Source organism: Plasmodium cynomolgi, chromosome 8 (assembly GCF_000321355.1).
Source record: "Plasmodium cynomolgi strain B DNA, chromosome 8, whole genome shotgun sequence".
Classification (NCBI taxonomy): Eukaryota; Apicomplexa; class Aconoidasida; order Haemosporida; family Plasmodiidae; genus Plasmodium; species Plasmodium cynomolgi.
The window spans coordinates 1,447,660-1,467,158 of record NC_020401.1 but is presented as its reverse complement, the minus strand read 5'-3'; the positions used below and the strand labels follow the sequence as shown (position 1 = coordinate 1,467,158).

The window sequence follows — 19,499 nt, the reverse complement described above, 5'->3', positions numbered from 1 at the left end:
ACTTTATCTGCCTCAAAATGGAAAAAAAAAAAAAAAAAAAAAAAAAAAAAAAAAAAAAAAAAAAAAAAACACATTCGCAATGCTGAATAGCTTCGCGACAAAATTAAAAACTTCGATAGGGTCATTCGGCAAGCGTGGAGGCAGCTCAAACAAGAGAGTGGAACGGGTGGAAAAAATGGAAATAAAGAAACACCAAAAAAAAGAAAATGGAAGAGAGAAAGAAGTACATGCGCTAAACATTCATGACCATTCTCGAACATCAGGAGAGGGTTCCCCTTCTGTGCCATCCGTGCACTCAAAAGTATGTGTATACTTTTTACTACGCGGAAAAAAAAAAAAAAAAAAAAAAATGAAGTGATGTGAGATGAAATGAAGGGAAGGGAAACGAGAAGGGAATACCACCAAATGGGGCAATTTCAATCAGTCCGAGAGGGGCAAAAAAAAATTACTCCTCGCAGGTTCACGCTTTTGATAATCTTTCATCACTTTTTTTTTAATACACTTTTGCTATTTTAATATGTCCGCTTCATCACCAACTAGACGTTTTACAAAGCAGAGGTGGGGTGGAACATGTTCACGTCGACTGTATGATCATGCATGTGTAAATTTTCGCCCTCTCGCAATTGTGCTATCCCCCGCGATCTTTCCTTTTTGCACATTGATTTTTTTTCCATCCTCCTCCACGCTGGGTTGACTAGTGCGACCTTTTGGAGGCGTTCCCTCGTTGCGTTTTTTTGCGCGATTGAATGCGTTCCTCTTTTGCCCATTTGACCTCTCACCTTTTGACCTCTCACCTTTTGATCTCTCACCTTTTGACCTCTCACCATTTGACCTCTCACCATTTGACCTCTCACCATTTCGCCTCACACCATATCGCCTCACACCATATCGCCTCTCACCATTTCGCGCTTGGCGCGGTGTGCAAAGAGGAACGTGCAAGTGGTGTAATGGTCGTCGTAATGGCAGGAGGTGTAATGACTCGGCGGTGAGTGACTCTTTCGTGAATGACTCGGCGGTGAATGACTCTGCGGCGAGACACCCCCGTTCTGCGATTACCATATGGACGAACGGCCCAGTCGCGCGCGCAAGGTATTCCCCGATTGAAGGGGTGTATGCCCCTCCGTGTGGCGCGTTGCGTTGTTCACGCGGTTCACGCGGTTGCCACTTCGCCTGCACAGGTGCGGTGCATATGGCTTCCCCTCCTTCTCCGCGCGGTCACCATCTGCAACTTGGGAAAGCACCGAGTAGGTGTGGTGCCGAGGCGGTTTTTAAAATGGGATCACCACAGGTACTGCGCGCCGCTTCTCGAGGTGGAAAGGGGCCAAAGCAGAAAGAAAAAAAAAGTAATAAAATGAAAAATAAAATAAATAAATTGAGAAATTGACAAATTGACAAATTAACGAATTAACAAATTAACGAATTAACAAATTAACGAATTAACAAATTAACACAGGAATAACAGCACAGCAACGTGCGCCCCCAGTTTTTCCCTCTTCCCCACGACGCCTGGTAAAAGCGGACTAGCAAGCAGCCGCGCCATCGTCCTCATGGCAACGCTTCGGCCACACGGTTGAACGAATTAGTCCCAAGGGGAAATGCTTCAAAATACTTTGGTCCAGTTTTGGGTTAATCTTTTTTTCTTCCCCAAAATGAGAGGCACCAAATGGTCCCTATCTCGATAGTAATTTTTGCAAAGCGTTAGGACGAACACGTGCATGTGGTGCGTATCGGTTGGGGAATGACCCTCTTCTTCATTCCCACGATTGCCAACCGGGGGAATATCTACATAAAGGGGCTTCCCAAGTATAGCAGTGAAGAGATTCCTCTCCTCCAACCGCGGTGGCCCTTTTTTCCTAGTGCTATACCAAAGGGGAAAACCGAAATGGACATTTATTCTCCCCATTTTACTGCCCCATTTTGGAAACAATGCAACGGGAAAGAAAAAAAAAAAAGAAAGGAAGGGCGTATTGTGAATACCACACTGCACACATGTGTAGTTGCACAAATATGCACTTAAGTGTGGCTATCCCCCCCCCACGTGTGTAACCCCGTAGGTCTAAGTTAATGACTAATTTTGCGATTCTGATCAGCGTGTGCTACATAATTTTCCATTTTTGCGGGGCATTCAAGCTACCGCATTGTTGCGAAAGGCTGGTGCTGCGGGGTGGACAAGGAGAGCCCGTTCGCGCCCACCACCGTCACTGCGTCGATCGCGGCAAAGCCAAAAAAGGGACACAAAGAAGAGGCAGTAATGTGCCGCCGTGCTACCACAACAGGCTTTGCAACCATGGGGGGAATAAGCACACTAAGTTGTTTTATAAGAGCAAAAAGGAAAGGGACATCCAGGAGTCAGGCTACATGTATCCCTTCGATCACTTAGAGAAAAAAAAAACGAAATTTCCTCCGGACCCCTACCAGCCAACTGACGAAGAGAGGGAAGAACACACGGCAGATGTGTTCGATGACGAGCTAAGCGATGATGAGCTCCTCAGCTTTGACGAGGACGACGATGCGAAGAGGCACTTTGGGGAGACAACCTTCAATGCGCCCATCAGTGTGCACGGCGCGGAGGGGGAGGAACGTGACGTGGGTGACGTGGGTGACGCGGGTGACGCGGATGATGTGGGTGATGCGGATGATGCGGGTGACGCGGATGATGCGGATGACGTGGGTGACGCGGATGATGCGTATGACGCCGATGCTCCCAGTGAGCACAACCCGAATGACGGGGATGCGGATGGGGCGGACGAGCTGATCCCGCGCGAACTCGTGGCGGAGGCACAAAACGGGAGTGCCGCCCCAGACGAACCGCAACACGAACGAGAGGTGGTAAAAATCAGAGTGCATTCCGTAGCAGAACAGAGAATAGAAGCCGAAATGATGAAAGACCAGCTGTATTACCTATTTCACTCCTCCATGGATAGCACCTTCATCGAGTTCTTTCGACTCCAAATCGAGTTGTCCATCCATCAAGAGGAAAAAAACACATCGGTAGAGTACTCCTTTGGGGAAAGTAATTACAAGGAGCCAATATCGTGCGTGGAAGACCTAATAAACTTTTCCCACCGTTTGCAGAAATTGTTGAGTAGCAGAATAGAAGACGCTCGTAGGGACAAAACTGATGGAGAGATGACCTACTTGAGTAAAAGCATGCGGAAAGAACTCGAGAGGGGGGACAAACAAAGGAACATCACACACACTTCAAAACGGAATTTGCAGATGAGCATCGAGTCGTCGTTAAAACTGATAGAAAAATGCAAACAAATGTTTTACAGGCAAAATTATGAACGTACTTTACACGATTTGAAATTAGCATATAACATGTTGCCGTGTAAATATTATGGATTTTTCATCTCCAGCATTTGTGCAAATATATCCATGCTGTCCTACTACACAAATGACATGCAAGGAGCTTTTAATTTTTCTCTAAAGGCAATAAAATACGAACCGAAACATGCATTGGCGTGGAAATGTCTTGGAGATGCTTACAGAAGCTTTCGCAAATTTTGGCAGGCCAAAAATTTTTACGATATAGCAATACACTTGGGATATAAAGACGACAAGGGAGAGAACTTCAAAGAAATCGTGGCAGAGTTAAACAAATTGACCATGGCTGCTTTGAAAAAGGCAGATACGTTAAAAGAAAATATGAATAACTGCACCAATGTTGTGGTGAAAAAAAACATCGGAATTGTGTTGAATAAAAATCCGGATTCGATTGGGGGTTGTTATGTGTCCTATATCATTGAGGGGGGGAAAGCGAGCAAAAAAAATTTCCACCATGGAGACCAAATTGTTGCGCTGAACAATATCGTTACGTATGGAAAGCCAATTGACTTTTGCTTAAAAGCTTTCCAAAAGAATGAAGGCTCCTACGACATCGTTTTTTTCAGGGGCAACATTATCGAGCTGTACGGCCTGCGCGCCTACCAATATTTGGTCGAACATGGCTTGTTTCACACCCTCTTCGAAAATGAAAAAATCGCGTCCTTCAAGCGGAACGAGACCATTTTGTTTGACTTGCGTGGGTTCGGCACCTTTTCGGAGTATGGTATGTCGCAGGGGGGGTCGTAAATGCCCAGTGGAAAAGAGCCGGAAAAACGAGCCGGACAAAGGAGCCGGACAAAGGAGCCGGACAAACTAGCTAGCCAAACGAGCTAGCCAAACTAGCTAGCCAAACGTGCCAGCCAAACGTGCCAGCCAAACGTGCCAGCCAAGCGTGCCAACCAATCGCCCCATGTGTGCAAAGAAAACTCCCGAAAGGGGAAATTTACCTGAACGGCGCAGATCACGTTGGCGCGCCACACCAGACACAAAGTCTACATAGCCCATATTTTCTCCCAACGAACATTACGCTCATTTTTTTGTTTTTCCACTTAATCGAAATTGGTTTCGCGCGGCAACTTCGAAATCGCCTTGCCCGTTCATAAAAAGGTGGAAAAAAATATGAACAATAAAAAAAAAAAAAAAAAAAACAAAAAACAACACACACACACACACACTAGCATGCAAACGAACAGCGTGCTCTCCCAAACGGATTGACCATCGCGCGCACTCGTCAATCACTCCTTGCCCTCCTCTGCGAGTACAATATTTTATCATACAGATTTACGAACGTTTCGTATTTCTCCACGTCCCGCTTGGTCCACTTCTTGATGGGCTTGCGTATGTCCTGGTTTTTGCTCGTACAGCTAGTTTGAAACTTCTCCCTGAGTTTTTGTATATGTATGGGTATTTGGCAGTCACTTAGGAAGGAGCGGAAGTTCTTTTCATAAGACCTCCGCAGGGGGGCTGAAAAGAGTTTGTTTTCCTTGTAGAAGAAGAAGGCCAGAAATTTAATGGCACTTAGCTTTACACTCAGCCCGGGGTAGAGTGGTCGGTGTTTGCCCAACTCGTACAGGGCCTCACATAGGATGTCATACAAGTATGTCTTCAGATAAACCATCGTAGTGACATCATTTTGGTTTTTCATTTTTTCAAAAATTATTTCGAAAATATTTTGATTGTTTAAGTAGTCCCCATGATTACTTACAAATTTTTCCATTTTTTCTTCATTTTCGAATAGGTAAAGTTTTTGTTGATACTTTATACAGCATTGTTTATTCCCCTTGACGAAATTGTTTTGGTCTCTCAAGCTCACCAAGCAGAAGCCTTCATTTTCAATCTTCTCATTTTCTTCCACTTGATCTACTTTTTCGAATGTAGCCAGTGGTTTCTCTATGGCTGTAAACTCCGTGGGGTTCTTCTCGAACGCAACCACCTCGTCCTGACTACTCACTAGGTAGAAGCAGCCATCATGGTTCACTGTGTAGTGATCGAATATGTTGCATTTTTGTAAAATGTTTTTCTTCTTATACGTAACTATGCAGTATTTATCAAACTTTATTTCCTGTTCGTAATTTTCCCTTTCTTCAATATTGAACCCTTTGAAGTAGGCTGTCTTGTGGTTATACTTGTATCGGTTGTACCTCTGATATTTCTGTATTGTCTCCTCTATATCGTTCGTCAGCTTGCACTTCATTTTCCACACATTTGTTTGTTCTACGTGAATCACATTGTTATATTTTGGCTTGAAAATCTGCTCGATGTACTTCACAAATGGGTAGTACTGTGGGAATGTCCCCTCAGTGAGCGGGGGGGTGTACCTTCTTCTCTCCTTCTGTTTTTTCCCCACCGTTTTGGAGTCGTCATTTTGTGGGGGTGATGATCCCATTGGGGGCCGCCTCTCTCCCTTGTGCAGTATAAAAACCAGGTGTGGGATTTTTTTCTCTTTGAGCAGATGCTCCAATTGGAACTTGGTATAGGGGAGATTGCACAGGATGCATCCGTGGGCAAGGACATCGTACTGGTTCATCCGAATACGGAGGAGTTCCATCATATCTGCATCGGTCAATCGGTTCGTCTGTATAAGTTGTTTAAATTTTCCGATTTGAAAACCGAAGGAGAGTAAATTTCGCCTGTGGATCACCGCACACTTGGTGCTCCTCGCCAGCTCATCGTACAAGTGTTCCATTTTTCCATCCGAGTAGACAAGTACGAAGGGGAGGACAAAGGATGGGTCTGGTTTCATCTCTGTCAAGTAACGAATGGGGTTCTTGCTAAACGTTTCTAGCTCCTCCTCCGTTCTGAAGTAAAATAAAAACGAGTTGTACAGTAGCAGGTACTCCGTGTCTATATCCACGATGCTATCGATATTGACCGGAGAGTAGTAATAAAAAGCTGACAGCTTGGCGTAGTTATTTTTTTTTAAAAACTGGGCCCATAGTTTGTCTACCCTCTTTATGTTCATCTGATGGAAGAGACTGTTCCTGTTTTGGAGTATGCCTCTCAGCTTGTTCTCTATTGATGTCTTCACCTTGGTCATGTGTATTTTCCCTGCGTCGATGCACCACACATTTGTGTTATCTTTCAATCGGTTAATTACTTGCTGGTTTTTCTTCGATGTGTTTTTTATTTTGGTCAGTAGTTTTTTTTCTACCTCTGCAAATGGCTGTTTTGTTTGTCCGTTCTTTTCCCCCTTCGAGTTGTCTCCCCTGACTGCTTCCTTTTTCAGATCACCCCCTTTTCTGCGACTTGCCTCTCCTTCTTCGTTGAAGTAACCCGCCTTTTCCCACGACGCTTTGAGGCCACACTTCAAGTAAATCACATGCTCAGGGATCCTAAAGGAGCATTTCAAAATTTTCTCAAAAGAGTTTAGCACCTTCTCTGTTAAGAAGTTGTATTTGCTGTTTAGTAATTCCTTTTCGTTTTTTTTTAAAAAAATTTTTTAATTTGTTCTACCTTTGGGTTGTTCTGGAGGTAAGCATAGGGGTCACCATCTGAGTTGGCATCACTTTGGGAAGCCGTTCCCTCGGAGGGGGTCCCATCAGATGAGTCACCTCCATGGGGGAGGGGCTCCTCTGGGGGGGGAGGGTTCACCCCTCCGGCACGTCTGCCTCGAGTTCCACCATTGGCTTGGACGTTACGCTGCACGCTCCTCTCCCTGTGGAGCTTCCCCAGGAAACGCCCCACCTGCTCGGCGGACGACGCGCTGAAGAGACCTCCACCCGTGGGGGAGAACCTAATGATGCACTTGCCCAGCTTCTCATGCAAGACGACACGCATAGCCACAATTTTTGCTACATTCAAAACGAGGTTGAACGGCTTGACACGAGAAAACAGCACATCCACCATCTGCTGTTCTTCCTCCAGAGAGTACTCCTCCGAGGGGTTCACACAGCTTACGTTGTTCTCTAAGTAGTCCACATCTGCCTTGTTCAGGTGAATTTCACAATCATGAAATTTAGCTAGCCAGGTAGAACCCAAAACGAAGTTCCCAAGTACGTGGTTCCTCTTCTTCCTATTCATTCCATCCGTAAGCTTAAAAAGGTACACATATTTGAGGATATAAAAACAAGTGGGTCCGAATGTATTAGAGAACTCCTTCTGTATATCTACACATTGCAAAAAGAATTTGCAAGCAATGGTTTCTATTTCCTTTGCAAAATGGCATCCCTCATCTGTTAGAAGTAGCACTCTCAAGGGAGGCACAGGGAATTCTCCCCAATATGATTCTTTGCTTTGGCAAAAGTGAAAAGCATTACACATATTCGACAGGTGGTATACCTTCCCACCATAAACTAGCCTTACTCCTTTGGAGCTTTTGTACAGCCAATTATGCTTCGATACGAGATACGGACAATACACATTAGTGAAGGAGCAGTTTAGTTTGTCTGCCAGGGTGTTATCCCTGAGCACTTCGCTATAGTCATAATAGGAATGCATGTACGGGTTGATCAACTTCCTCACTTCATTTGCGTAATAGTTAATATTCATCTCGGTGCCCATTTTGAGATAGTGCACTTGGTACTTTGCTTTCTTCAAATGTGCAATCTCTTTTTTGTAATTCTTACTAAAAACATACATAGAGTCTTCCCCCCATGTAATTTCACATACATCATTGCTGTCTTTCTGGGTTCGTCTCAGTATTCCCTGATGGATATTCTCTCTCATTTGTTTTTTTTTCTTCTTCTTCACTTCAAATGCGATGATAGTGTCTATCTGTAGGTTCACTTTTTTTAGGTACTCATAAATTTTGCTATCCAAGGGTAGCCCCGTTACGATGAAGTGGGTACTTTGAGGGGTTGTCCTCAATGGGGGATCACCTAAGGAGGGTTTCCCCAATTGGTAGTCACTTGGGCTTTCTAACTCCTGGGCGTACTTCCCATTTTCATCCTCCAACTGAGTCGAGATCGCACAGATTAGCTGGTCAATTGTCCTATTTATGCTGCTCAACGTGGTGCACCTAAATAGGTCGCTCACCAAGGAGCTAAATTGGACGCTCGCCTCGGAGGATCTCCCTTGCGCTATTAGCAAGCTGTGGAGGGCCCTGATTTTAACTGCCTTTAGGGAAATCTTTTTCTGGGGGGCATCCTCAGGGGAGGCCCCTTCTGTGGGGTCGTCATCTGGGGAGTCCCCTTCTGTGGGGGTATCTTCTGGGGAGTCCTCCTCTGGAGGGTCGTCATCTGGGTAGTCCTCCTCTGCTGGGTCCTCCTCTGGAGAGGCCTCTCCCTTACAGTCCACCCCATTTGCGCTCTCCCCACCAAGCGCCCGTTCGAATTGCCTCCTCAGCTCGTGCAGCGCTTCCTCTACCTGCCGCAGGACGAACACATTGAAGGAATGAGCCTTGTTCATCCGCATGCACAGGTACCGGACGATGAAGAGGGGAGACACGGTTTTGCCCTCCAAGAGACGGTTTATCTCGAACATGTAGGACTCTACGTTGGTGTAAGTTTCTCCCTCCCCCTTTTCTGCCGCCTGTCCTGCCGCCTGTCCTGCCGCCTGTCCTGCCCCCTTCTCCGCGACCCACCCCTGATCCTCCCCGGAGAGAAACCCCCCGCTGAAGTAATCCTCCAAATCGATGTGCACTACCCTTTCTCTCTCCCTCACAATGTTCATAATTTTTTTCTTTACGTCTTTACTGGAAAAATAAATCACCATGGTGAACCCTATGTTTTCCTTTATCTTGTTGCTGGAATAAAATTTGGGGTACATCAAAAACTCTCTCATTTTTTCAGCACTCTCCAGTAGGTACATGTTGTTTTTGTAAGTCACCATGAACTGTTTTTTTCCCTTGACAAACCTCCTCTCGTTGACGTAGCTCACGGGGCAGTACTTGTAGTAGGCACCCCAGTGCCGGTAGTAGCGCAGGTTCGTTTGCCCTACGAATGACTTCTTCCGTTGGAGGCCGTTCAGCATGGTCAGTTGGCGGCCGTTTAGCATGGTCACTTGAGCGCCGCCCGACTTGGCTTGCCCTTGTCGAGCACTGTCCCCTCGAACGGAACTCCCTTCCACGCCACTCGCCTGGGCAGACCCCCTGTCTGCGTCTTCCCCTTCATCGGAGAGAACTTCCGCGAGATCATCAACTCGGTCAGCTCCTCTTCCACGAACAGATTCGTCAACTCCAATGCTGCCTTCCAGAGTACGGCCTGCCTCTTCCCTGCGGGTTGCCACTTCCCTGCTGGCTGCCTCTTCCCTGCTGGCTGCCTCTTCCAATGGGGAGTCCCTCCCCCGGATCCTCCTCCTCAGGTTCATCACCAAAACGCCAGACCCCTGCTTTGGGCAGTACTTGAACGGAAAAAAATTATTTTTAAGATGGTAAGAAAATTGACTTCTGATCATGTTGACGTGAAAAATTTTCCATAGGGTGTCCTCCTTCGACCTGTCCCGTTCGTCCCGTCTGTCCCGTTTTCCGATGCTCTTCTGGCTAACCAGATCCACGCGGATGACTCGGATGCCAAACTTTTCCTTCACCGCGCGGGCCACATCCTCCTCCTTCCGTCCCCCCGATTCGTCCGCTTCTCCTGCTACGACCGCTTCCCCTGCTGCGTCTCCTTTGTGTAACTCCTTCACCCGCTCAACCAGCAGGCGAATGTCCCTCTCCAGCTTCATGCTGCGGATGCTCCCCTTCAACTCACCATAGTAACCCCTGTAGTACTTCTCAGGGTCATCGCACCTGTACACGTAACACATTTCTTTACTCATTTGACAGAAGTAATTTTCGCTTATATTTTCTACGTTTAGTATTCCTCGGGAGGTTCGCTTTTCGTCTCTGTTTTCTTTGCTGGGGTTCCTACGGGGGGCGGTGGCCTTGCCTTCTTCCTCGTCGGTCTCATCCCCATCTGTGCTGTCCTCATCGGTGCCGTCCTCGTCTGTGCCGTCCTCATCGGTGCTGTCCTCGTCTGTGCCGTCCTCACCTGTGCTGTCCTCATCTGCCTCATCCTCGTCTGTCTCATCCTCGTCTGTCTCACCCTCATCCTTCGTATCCTCATCCGTGGCGCGCCCCCCTTGGGAGTAGTTTTCCTCCGAGCCCCCCACGGTCAGGCATTCCTCCTCTGCGCCCACGTCCTCATCGACGGTTTCAGGTGGGTCGGAATGGTCCGCAGAGTGCGTATCGTTCGTACCGTTCGTACCGTTCGTACCGTTCGTAGCGTCCGTACCATTCATGCCCTCCGCACCTTTCGCATCGTCCGCCAGCCGTTCCCTCTTTAACACCCGCAGCATCTGTTCGTCTTCCCCATCACACTGTTCATTTGTAGAGTTCTCCTCTGTAGCCTCCCCTGAGGGGGTATCCCCTTGTCCCTCCGAACCTACCTCGTCCTCCTCGGTAGAACCCACAGAAGGGGCGACTCCGGATGAGTTGCTCGTCTTTCCCTTTTTGTGTTTCCCTAAATTGTCACCCAGCTGCATATCCTTCCCATCAACTTTTATCACCTGGAGGGGTCCCGAACTCCTTTCGTGGAAGAGGTTCAGCAGGTCTTCGTAGATGCGCTCCACGTGGGTTCGTTCCTCGCGCCTGCGGTGGGGAGCAAAATGGGGAGACGTGGATGGCGCCCATATGTAGACGGCGTACTCTCACGAAAAATGGCTAAAAAGTATGAGTAGAGCATTCCAAGCGGAGCAGTCCAGCTGGAGCGGTCCAACCGGAACAGTCCAGCGGGAGCCAAGTCACCCACCTGGCCACCCCCTCGTGCTCCTGCAGAATGACGCAGAAAATGGGGAAGCTGTCCTTAAACGGATTGGCAAGAATCAAATTGCGATCCTCCACGAGAAAGCTACACACATCGATATTCTCCCCCTCATCAACATTTTTTAAAAAATTCAAATTCAAGAAACTCATATAATTCAAGTAACTCAAAGAGGAGAGCTTCTTCCATTTGTAGAGAAAGTACTCCCAGTAGTCCAAAAATTTTCCTGTCAAATATAAAATGGAGCCATTATTTTTGGATATAATACTATTCAGGAATTCCAACGTTAGATCCATCATCTTCTTACACTCGATGCTCTTTCCCTCCTTTAAATTCTCGTTGATTAGCTTTCCAAGAGGAGACAAAAATTTTTTTTCTAATGCTACATTTCTTCTCAATATTAAAGGAGGCTCGATTAGATCCATTTTTAATTTCCTGGCAAGACTGTAGATGTGTTTTTCTCTCCTCCTTGACATCACGACAAAATTTTCTTTTTTGTTTCTTCTATTTATTTTGATAAAATTTCTCATTTTGTGAGAATCCTCCACGAGCAGGTACTTGGTCTTCACGCGGTTTGCCACGTCAGAAGGGTTAGCAGCCATGTCGGCGGGGTTGTCCTTCAGGCGGTTTTCCGTGTCGGCGGGGTTGTCCTTCAGGCGGTTTGCCATGTCGGCGAGGTTGTCCTTCAGGCGGTTTGCCGTGTCGGCGGGGTTGTCCTTGGAGCAGTTTGCCGTGTCAGCTGGGTTGAACGCTCCCTCCTCCGTTGCTCCCCCAGTTGGTGCTTGCACTAGCGGTGCACCCCCGGTAAAGCCTCCTTCGGTGTTGCCTTCCACGGTGATTCCTCCTTCGGTGGTGCCTCCCACGGTGATGCCTTCCACGGTGATGCCTCCCACGGTGTTTCCTCCATCCAATGCACCTCCCTCTCCGCCTTGTTCAGGAGACGCCTCCCCCTTCATGGGCTCTCCTGGGGAGTTCATTTTTTTGGTGGCCTGTTCTGTAGCCTCCACTTTTTCGATGACCTGTCCAGGTGACTCCACTTCTTTCATGGCCCGCTCTGTAGCCTCCGCTTTTTCGATGACCTGCTCGTCCGACTGGTCCCTTTTGCTCCTCTCTAGTGACTCACTTTTCGCTCCGCCGGGGTGGCCGACCATGTCACTTTTTCCACCGCTACTTCCACTCCTGTCTAATGACTCACGTTTCGCCTCACCAGGATGACTCTCCAAGTCGTTCTCATCAGTGGGCACCCTTTCCACAGCGTGTTGATCACCAATCGGCGCTGTCTTCTCTATGCCAGCATGAAGTGCCTCCTCTGTTCCAGCATGAAGTGCCTGCTCTGTGCCAGCATGAAGTGCCTCCTCTGTTCCAGCATGAAGTGCCTCCTCTGTTCCAGCATGAAGTGCCTCCTCTGTGCCAGCATGAAGTGCCTCCTCTGTGCCAGCATGCAGTGTCCCCTCTGTGAGAGCTTCTATCCCTTCTTCTCCATTTCGAGGCGATGTGAGGGCGCCCCCCGTTTGGCTCTCCCCACCAGTATGTCCACTTCCCCCCAGTTCGTCATCATCAAACAGAATGCCTCTCACAACGTCTTGGTTACGCATTATATCCTTCACGAGCTCATCATCAACTTGGTCCCCCACCAACTGCGATTCGTCATTTGGGGAGCCCCTTCTTAACAGCGCACCTTGGTGTCCCTTCTTCAAAACAGCTACCTCACTTTGAATAATTACTTCATTTAATATCTTTCCCATTTCGCTAAAGGTCTTGTTGATATCAAAGGGGGAGGTCCCGCTTTTACCATTTTGGTTCCTTTCATCGATGCTCTTTTTAATTTCCAAGCTGACGAGAAAGTCTTCTTTCGGCTTGTCCATGTTGATCTCCCCTTGGCTACCCTCACTACCGAACCCATTCTCCTGGGAGTCTCCATCTGCTGGTTCGTCCTCCCAACCTGCGTCCTCTACCTCAGACTGCTCAGCAAGGTCCGCGCGATCAACATGCTTATTAATCGCCTCCCCCTTGGAATCGCTCCTCCTTTTCATTTTCTTCATAAATAGATCGACATTTCCTTTGTAAGAGTCCATTTTATTGGCCATGTCTTTGTTCACCGTTTCGAAGAGCTCCCTCTGCTGGTTCGACTGTGCGTCCTCCCCGTGTGTAGCGGTATCCCCGTGTGCAGCGTCCTCCCCGTGTGCAGCGGTATCCTCCCCGTGTGCAGCGGTATCCTCCCCGTGTGTAGCGGTATCCTCCCCGTGTGTAGCGGTGTCCTCCCCACGTTCAGCGGTATCCCCCCCTTTTGCTGCGTCACCCCTTTCGGCTTCTTCCCCCCCTTCGGCTGCCTCCCCCCCCTCCTCTTCCTGCTTCCTCACCTCTTCCTGCTTCCTCACCTCTTTATCCAGCTTGTCATCAAACGAAATATCCTTTATGTTGAACGTGGAGTCGGTTGACCCCTCCCCAAGGAGAACCTTCTTGGCCTTAGCTTCCCCTTCAATATCATTCACGCTGGATTGTCTCTCCAAGTGAGTCTGACTTTCGTCGAGAAGTTCCCCCATGCGCACGTCGTTTTTTTTCTCCTTCCGAAATTTGTTCTTCTCCTGCTTTAGCTCCTCCAAAGTGCGCTTCTCATTCTCTAGGTAGTTTTTAGCCTTAAGCAGATCGATTGATTTTTTGGATCTACCTTCTTGCTCGTCGATCGGTACGCTCGCTTTGTCCTCTCCTCCCTCAGCTGCTTCCTCTATTGCTAAATTGCTTCTCAGCGCATCCAAGTATTCTTCATCCGACCCATGCGCGTCATCCTTAGCTGCTTCCTTTTCTACACCTCTGGTTGCACTAGGACTTCCTCTCTCTTCAACCCTATTCTGCACCACCGACAGGTTAGACTCGTCTTGGGGTCGATTCACAAGTGAGGCTTCTTCCCCCGCAGGGGCGTCGCCTTTCCCTTTTTGAGTCGACACTACATCGTCACCATCCCCGGGGAGAGCGGCCTTTTTGCCTTCGCCAGGGAGAGCGGCCTTTTTACCCTCCCCAAGCTGGGCGCCTTTTTTACCTTCCCCAACCGACGCGTCCATATCTCCCTCCACTACTCCTTCTTCGTCTTCTGCTTCTCCCGTCGTGGCGCCCCCCTGGGCCTTCTTCTCCCCGCTGCCTCGTGGGGAGCTTTGCGTGGGGTCTCCCCTGCCTAGGTCATCCGTTGAGTCGCCCTCCACGTGGGATTTAGCTTCTCCGTTAGCTTCTCCGTTAGCTTCTCCGTTAGCTTCTCCGTTATCTTCTCCGTTAGCTTCTCCGTTATCTTCTCCGCTATCTTCTCCGCTATCTTCCCCTTTCGCCTCCCCCTCTTGATGATCCCCCCCCTGGCCCAGCTGGGGGAACTCCCCCCGGGCCTCCTTCCTAAGCGTCTCCTCGCCAAAATCTAGATTCGAGTCCAGGCGCAGGAAGTGCCTTTGCTTCGTCGGGACCAGGTCACTCAAAGGGTCCCTCTCCTCCGCATCAGTGTCCTTCCCATCGATAGAGACACCCCCCTCGTGGTCATTCAAATCGACAATTTTGCACTCCTTGGTGAATTCGGCAAAGTTTATTCCGTCAATGAGGAGGGAGCTTTCTAAGCTGACTTTTTCCTTACCTTCATCGGTGCCCATCACTTTCGCTTCCCCCGCTTCACCAGCTTCATCCCTGCTTGACTTTTTCGTTTTCTCCTGAATTTCCTTCAATACGTACGTTCCTTCTGCTAGTGACCCCTCTGTCTTCCTCCTTCCTTTGTCCATCTCCTCGTCTTTCTCATTCTGCTTGTCCGTTTTCACTGCGAAGGTGAATGTGTTCCTTTTTGCGATGCTGCCCTGGATGCTTGGGTGAGACTTATCTAGTGCTTCGCTGTGTAGTTTTTTGTTCCTCTCCGTTGGATCATCTTTAAGTTGGTTCTTCTGTTCTTTCGTCGGTTTGGACTCTTCTTCGGTCCTTCCTTTGTCTGTGTGTGTTCGTGTGGGGGGGTATTCATGTGAGGGGTATTCATGTGTGGTGCAATCGTGTGATGGGTATTCATGTGTGGTGCAATCGTGTGATGGGTATTCATGTGTGGTGCAATCGTGTGATGGGTATTCATGTGTGGTGCAATCGTGTGATGGGTATTCATGTGTGGTGCATTCGTGTGAGCTGCATCCGTGTGAGCTGCATCCGTGTGAGCTGCATCCGTGTGAGATGCATTCATGTGAGCTGCATTAATGTGTGGTGCAACCGTGGGAGGGTGGGACGGCCCACTGGTGCGATGTCCCACAGAGCGGGGCGTCGATATTAATCGTGGCTGATCCAGCATTCCATTATATTTGCACTTTTTTGCCTACCCGTTGAAGAGAGCCGGTCATCCCTACAGGCGGAGTAATTGCGGTCGCGCGGGTACCCCCTGGAAGAGGAGCACTCTCCCTCCTGGGAGTCTATCCCATCAAGGTACTCCAAAGGGTTTATCTCATCCACATCTAGCAGAACAATATTTCTCTGTAAATACGAATCATTATTTCTATTGTTGAGTAGATTTTCAAATAAATTTCGATCCAAAATGTCTTGAGGATCTAGATCATCATCGTAAAGGAAGGACTCCTGAATTTTATAACTATCGCTAAATCGCTTTGTGAATTGCTTTTTAAATTGTTCCACTTGGGTAGATAGCCTTTTTATAGATTTCATATTTTTTATAAAGCTACTGCATCTATCATGATGATTCTGTTCATTATTAGAACCCAAAATTGGGTTCTCAAAAAGAGAGAGTTTTTTCACATCTTCTTTTCTCCTAAAATGTATCATAATGACAGGTTTTTTTTTAACAACTTCTCCATTTTTCTTTCTAATTTCGATGAAAGTGATTCTGTAAAATAGAGTCTTCCAAAGGTGAGCATAATCGTTAGCATTTATTGTTGGTGTCCAAATGTCTGCCAATTCGAAAAAGGCATTAAAAAAAGATTCAAAATTTAGATACTTTTTCCCTTTACAATCATTATTCCATTCATCACTAACTATTTTTATCACCTCCTTGATATCAAATTGAGGAATTAACACCTTACATATTCTAAGCATTATTTTGAAATACTCCACTTTGGTGAATCTCCCATCTATGGGTTTGTTCAGTACATTAGTCCATATATTTTTTACACACTGTACGAATTGTGGATCATTTTTTATTTGTTCCCTTTCCTTCTTCAGGTCTTCATTTTCGAATTTTATATCTCCTTGGTTTAGGTACTCTCTCAGGTTGTCTGTGTCTCCGTCCGCGGGGAACAGCTCGGGGAAGTTGCCCTCCATCGTGGGGAGCACCTACCGGGAAGCACCTACCGGGGGGGCACCTACCGGGGAGCACCCTTACAGGCATTCAACTCCGTTCACTGCACAGGGAGGGAGGGCGACCCGAATGGAAGCTTCCCTACCGCATGAACGAATATTAATGAACCATCCCCGTGTTGTGTGCCTAGTCTTATCGAGCAGACTACAAAAAGGGGTACATCGCACGTGAGTTTTTTTTCCTGCGTTCATTGTGATGATGAGCCCTGCTTGAAAAAGGGGGGAAGCTCACAAGAACGGATGTCACTTCGATTCGCAAAGAAGGAGCTTTCTCACGTGTGTCCCATACCTATCCGCATAGAGATAGCTTATGTGATAATTGTTTTCCTTCCCCAGCTTGGAGGGGTGGATGCCCCAAACGCATTTTAGACAGACGCTTTTGGAGACCATGTTTTTTTTATTCTATTGTATATTTTTTATTATATTGTATTTTTTTTTATTATACTGTATTCTTTTTTATTATATTTTTTCCACCCATATCGTATTAGGTGCCCTTGCGGTGAATATCCTTTATATTACATCGGGCCTGGGGATGAGCCATGCCGGGTCCTCGTCCTCCCCTTTGGACATTTCCCCACTTGTGTTCTTTTCCCTAACACACCACAGGTGCACCCCTCCCCCAGGTGCGACGCAGCAAGGCAGCAAGGCAGCAGCGTAGCAACGCAGAACCGCTTCCGCAAAGGGGAAGCAAGCCGCGGGGGCAATCGCACGTTGCCCACTGCCTTACACAAGCGTGTCGGCGTGCTAGTGTGTCAGCTCGCCAGCGTTCCACCGTACCAGCGTTGCAGCGTGCCCTCGTGCGGAGCGGCTCTCCCTCTTCCCGATGCAAACGCCTCCACGCACCATGCGCGACAGCATCGGAATAGGAAGCGCCTTTGGCACCATTTTTTTTTTGCGTTTCCCTCCATTTGCAGCTTTTTTTTTTTTCCCAGCTGCCCCGGAAAAGCGACAAAGTTGAACGCGCAAAGTGCCGCTCTCGTGAAGCTCGCTTATTCCTGCACGTGCACTCACGCAAATGTGCACCACGTTCGTACGACCACACGTCCGTAAGGTCACACGTCCGTAAGGTCACACGCCCGTAAGGTCACACGTCCGTACGATCGCACGTTTGCACGATAACACCTCCGCACGATAACACCTCCGCACGATAACACTCCCGCACGACCATAAGGTGTAGCCCCCACACAGGCATGCACTCGTGTGGCCGCAGGGCGTCAGGCGTTTCCACTTTGTGAGTACCCCTACCCGCACACTATGAGCGAAGACGCGAGCAAGCGCGCGAAGCCCGACTTCGAGGACGACTGCGAGTTCCCCCTGCAAAAGAAGATCAAGAAGGAGCATTACAACTATGAAAACCACTCCAAGGGGTTCGTCATTGGAAAGGCGACCTACACGCAGCAGTACTGCGAAATTTACAGCGCGCGGACGAAGGCGATGAAGGGGCTGCTGATCAGGACGGTGGAGCGGTTAGGCGAGGGGAGCGCCTGGGCCAGCGGTCAGGCCAACGGTCAGGTGAACGGCCAGGTGAACGGCCAGGTGAACGGCCAGGTGAACGGTCAGGTGAAGGGTCAGATGAACGGTCAGATAAACTGCCAGATAAACGGTCAGGTAAAATGCCAGATAAACGGTAAGGTCAAGGCAGAGCTGGGTGGCGACGCTAAGGGTGAGGCTAGCGGCTGGGCCAACGGTCAGGTCAAAGCAGAGCTGGGCGGCGACGCTAAGGACCACGTTAAGGGCCACGCTGGGGGGGGCGGCAAAGAGTACCCGCTGCTGCACTACCTAAAGGAAATTAAGACGAACGAAAACTGCTACTGCATAGGCACGCTATTCAAAAAAATGGAGCTCCGACCATCCATCCTAAACGAATACATAAGCGAAATCAACGAGGCGGAAGACGTCGTGGTGAACTACTCACATGACGAAGACGTCCTATTTCTGGAGGACGAAACAGCAAGGTTAAAATTGGAAGGAAATATAAACAGCGACCATTATGTGACAGGCCTCACAGTTATTGTAAAAGGGACGGGTATGAGCAATGGCTCCCTATATGTGGACGAGCTCATCTATGCCTACGTGCCAAAGTTAGAAGTTCCGAGGTGCATTACCGATGACGATAAATATGTCATGTTCGTCTCGGGGCTGTACATAAGTGAAAGAAACGAAAATGTACATAACACCTCCTTATTGAAGAATTTTATTCTAGGATTACATGGAGATAAACACTTATCCGAGAAGCTAATCAGGATAGTTATTGTTGGCAACTCTCTTCGAAATGTTGATAGCGATGAGAAAGAAATGAACACCGTGGACGCGTTCCTTTCTTCTCTCTGTCCAGCTGTGTATGTCGATTTAATGCCAGGGGAGAAGGACCCTAGTGATGCCATTCTACCACAACAACCTTTTCCCAACTTATTTTTTAAGACTGCCAGAAATTACAACTCCTTTCAATGCGTGACTAACCCGTACCTCTTCTCCATCGATAATGTAAACATATGCTGTATGTCCGGTGAACCTGTTAACAATATAGTCTCTTACTCCAAAAATTGTCCTATGGATGCTCTGAAAATGATTGCAAAGAGTCGTATTTTATCTCCTACCTCTCCAGACACGCTGGGGTGCTATCCGTTCATAGAGAAGGACCCTTTTTGTTTACAGGACGATGATAAGTACCCCCACATTTTTGTTAACGGGAATTGCGCACAGCTCGAGGTGCAACACCTGCACGGCGAGAAGACGCTACCCCTGCTGGTGTGCCTGCCGAGCTTCGACATCACCCCCAAGGCGCTGCTCGTAAACATCAGGAATATGCAGCACGTGACGTTGACCTTCGACGTGGGGAAGTAGCATGAGGAAGTGGCCTGAGGAAGTGGCATGAGGAAGCGGCATAAGGAAGTGGCATGAGGAAGTGGCTTGAGGAAGTGGCATGAGGAAGTGGCCTGAGGAAGTGGCATGAGGAAGTGGCCTGAGGAAGTGGCGCAGGGGAGCGGCGTAGGCGAGTAGCATCCAGAAGTAGCGAAAGCACGTTACGGTGCAGGGGCCCCTCGCGCCCGTGGAGGCTGCCGTCCCATATGACCCAGCGCAAAATGCTCCCCGTGTGTGCACGCCCGCTTTTTGCAAACAGACACCCCAATAGGCGGCGTTACGGCGCGCCTATTTTGCCGACGTATCACACATATATAA

At 48.4% G+C, this 19,499-nt stretch overlaps 3 protein-coding genes across 3 annotated transcripts; 2 read left to right on the top strand and 1 right to left on the bottom strand.

Annotated features, from left to right (window-relative positions):
• Nucleotides 1-2,064: 2,064 nt before the first annotated feature.
• Nucleotides 2,065-4,074, top strand: PCYB_084150 (hypothetical protein; the record flags this gene model as incomplete). The annotated part of the gene is made up of 2 exons (XM_004222153.1): nt 2,065-3,039; nt 3,076-4,074. 2 exons carry the CDS (start codon nt 2,065-2,067, stop codon nt 4,072-4,074), a joined length of 1,974 nt encoding a protein of 657 aa, XP_004222201.1.
• A 484-nt stretch (nt 4,075-4,558) lies between these two features.
• PCYB_084140 (hypothetical protein) lies at nt 4,559-16,709 on the bottom strand (the record flags this gene model as incomplete). The annotated part of the gene is made up of 6 exons (XM_004222152.1): nt 4,559-6,739; nt 7,012-7,433; nt 7,614-10,834; nt 10,995-14,958; nt 15,332-16,295; nt 16,596-16,709. 6 exons carry the CDS (start codon nt 16,707-16,709, stop codon nt 4,559-4,561), a joined length of 10,866 nt encoding a protein of 3,621 aa, XP_004222200.1.
• A 1,044-nt stretch (nt 16,710-17,753) lies between these two features.
• On the top strand, nt 17,754-19,163 carry PCYB_084130 (DNA polymerase delta small subunit; the record flags this gene model as incomplete). The annotated part of the gene is made up of 2 exons (XM_004222151.1): nt 17,754-18,900; nt 18,925-19,163. 2 exons carry the CDS (start codon nt 17,754-17,756, stop codon nt 19,161-19,163), a joined length of 1,386 nt encoding a protein of 461 aa, XP_004222199.1.
• Nucleotides 19,164-19,499: the final 336 nt, after the last annotated feature.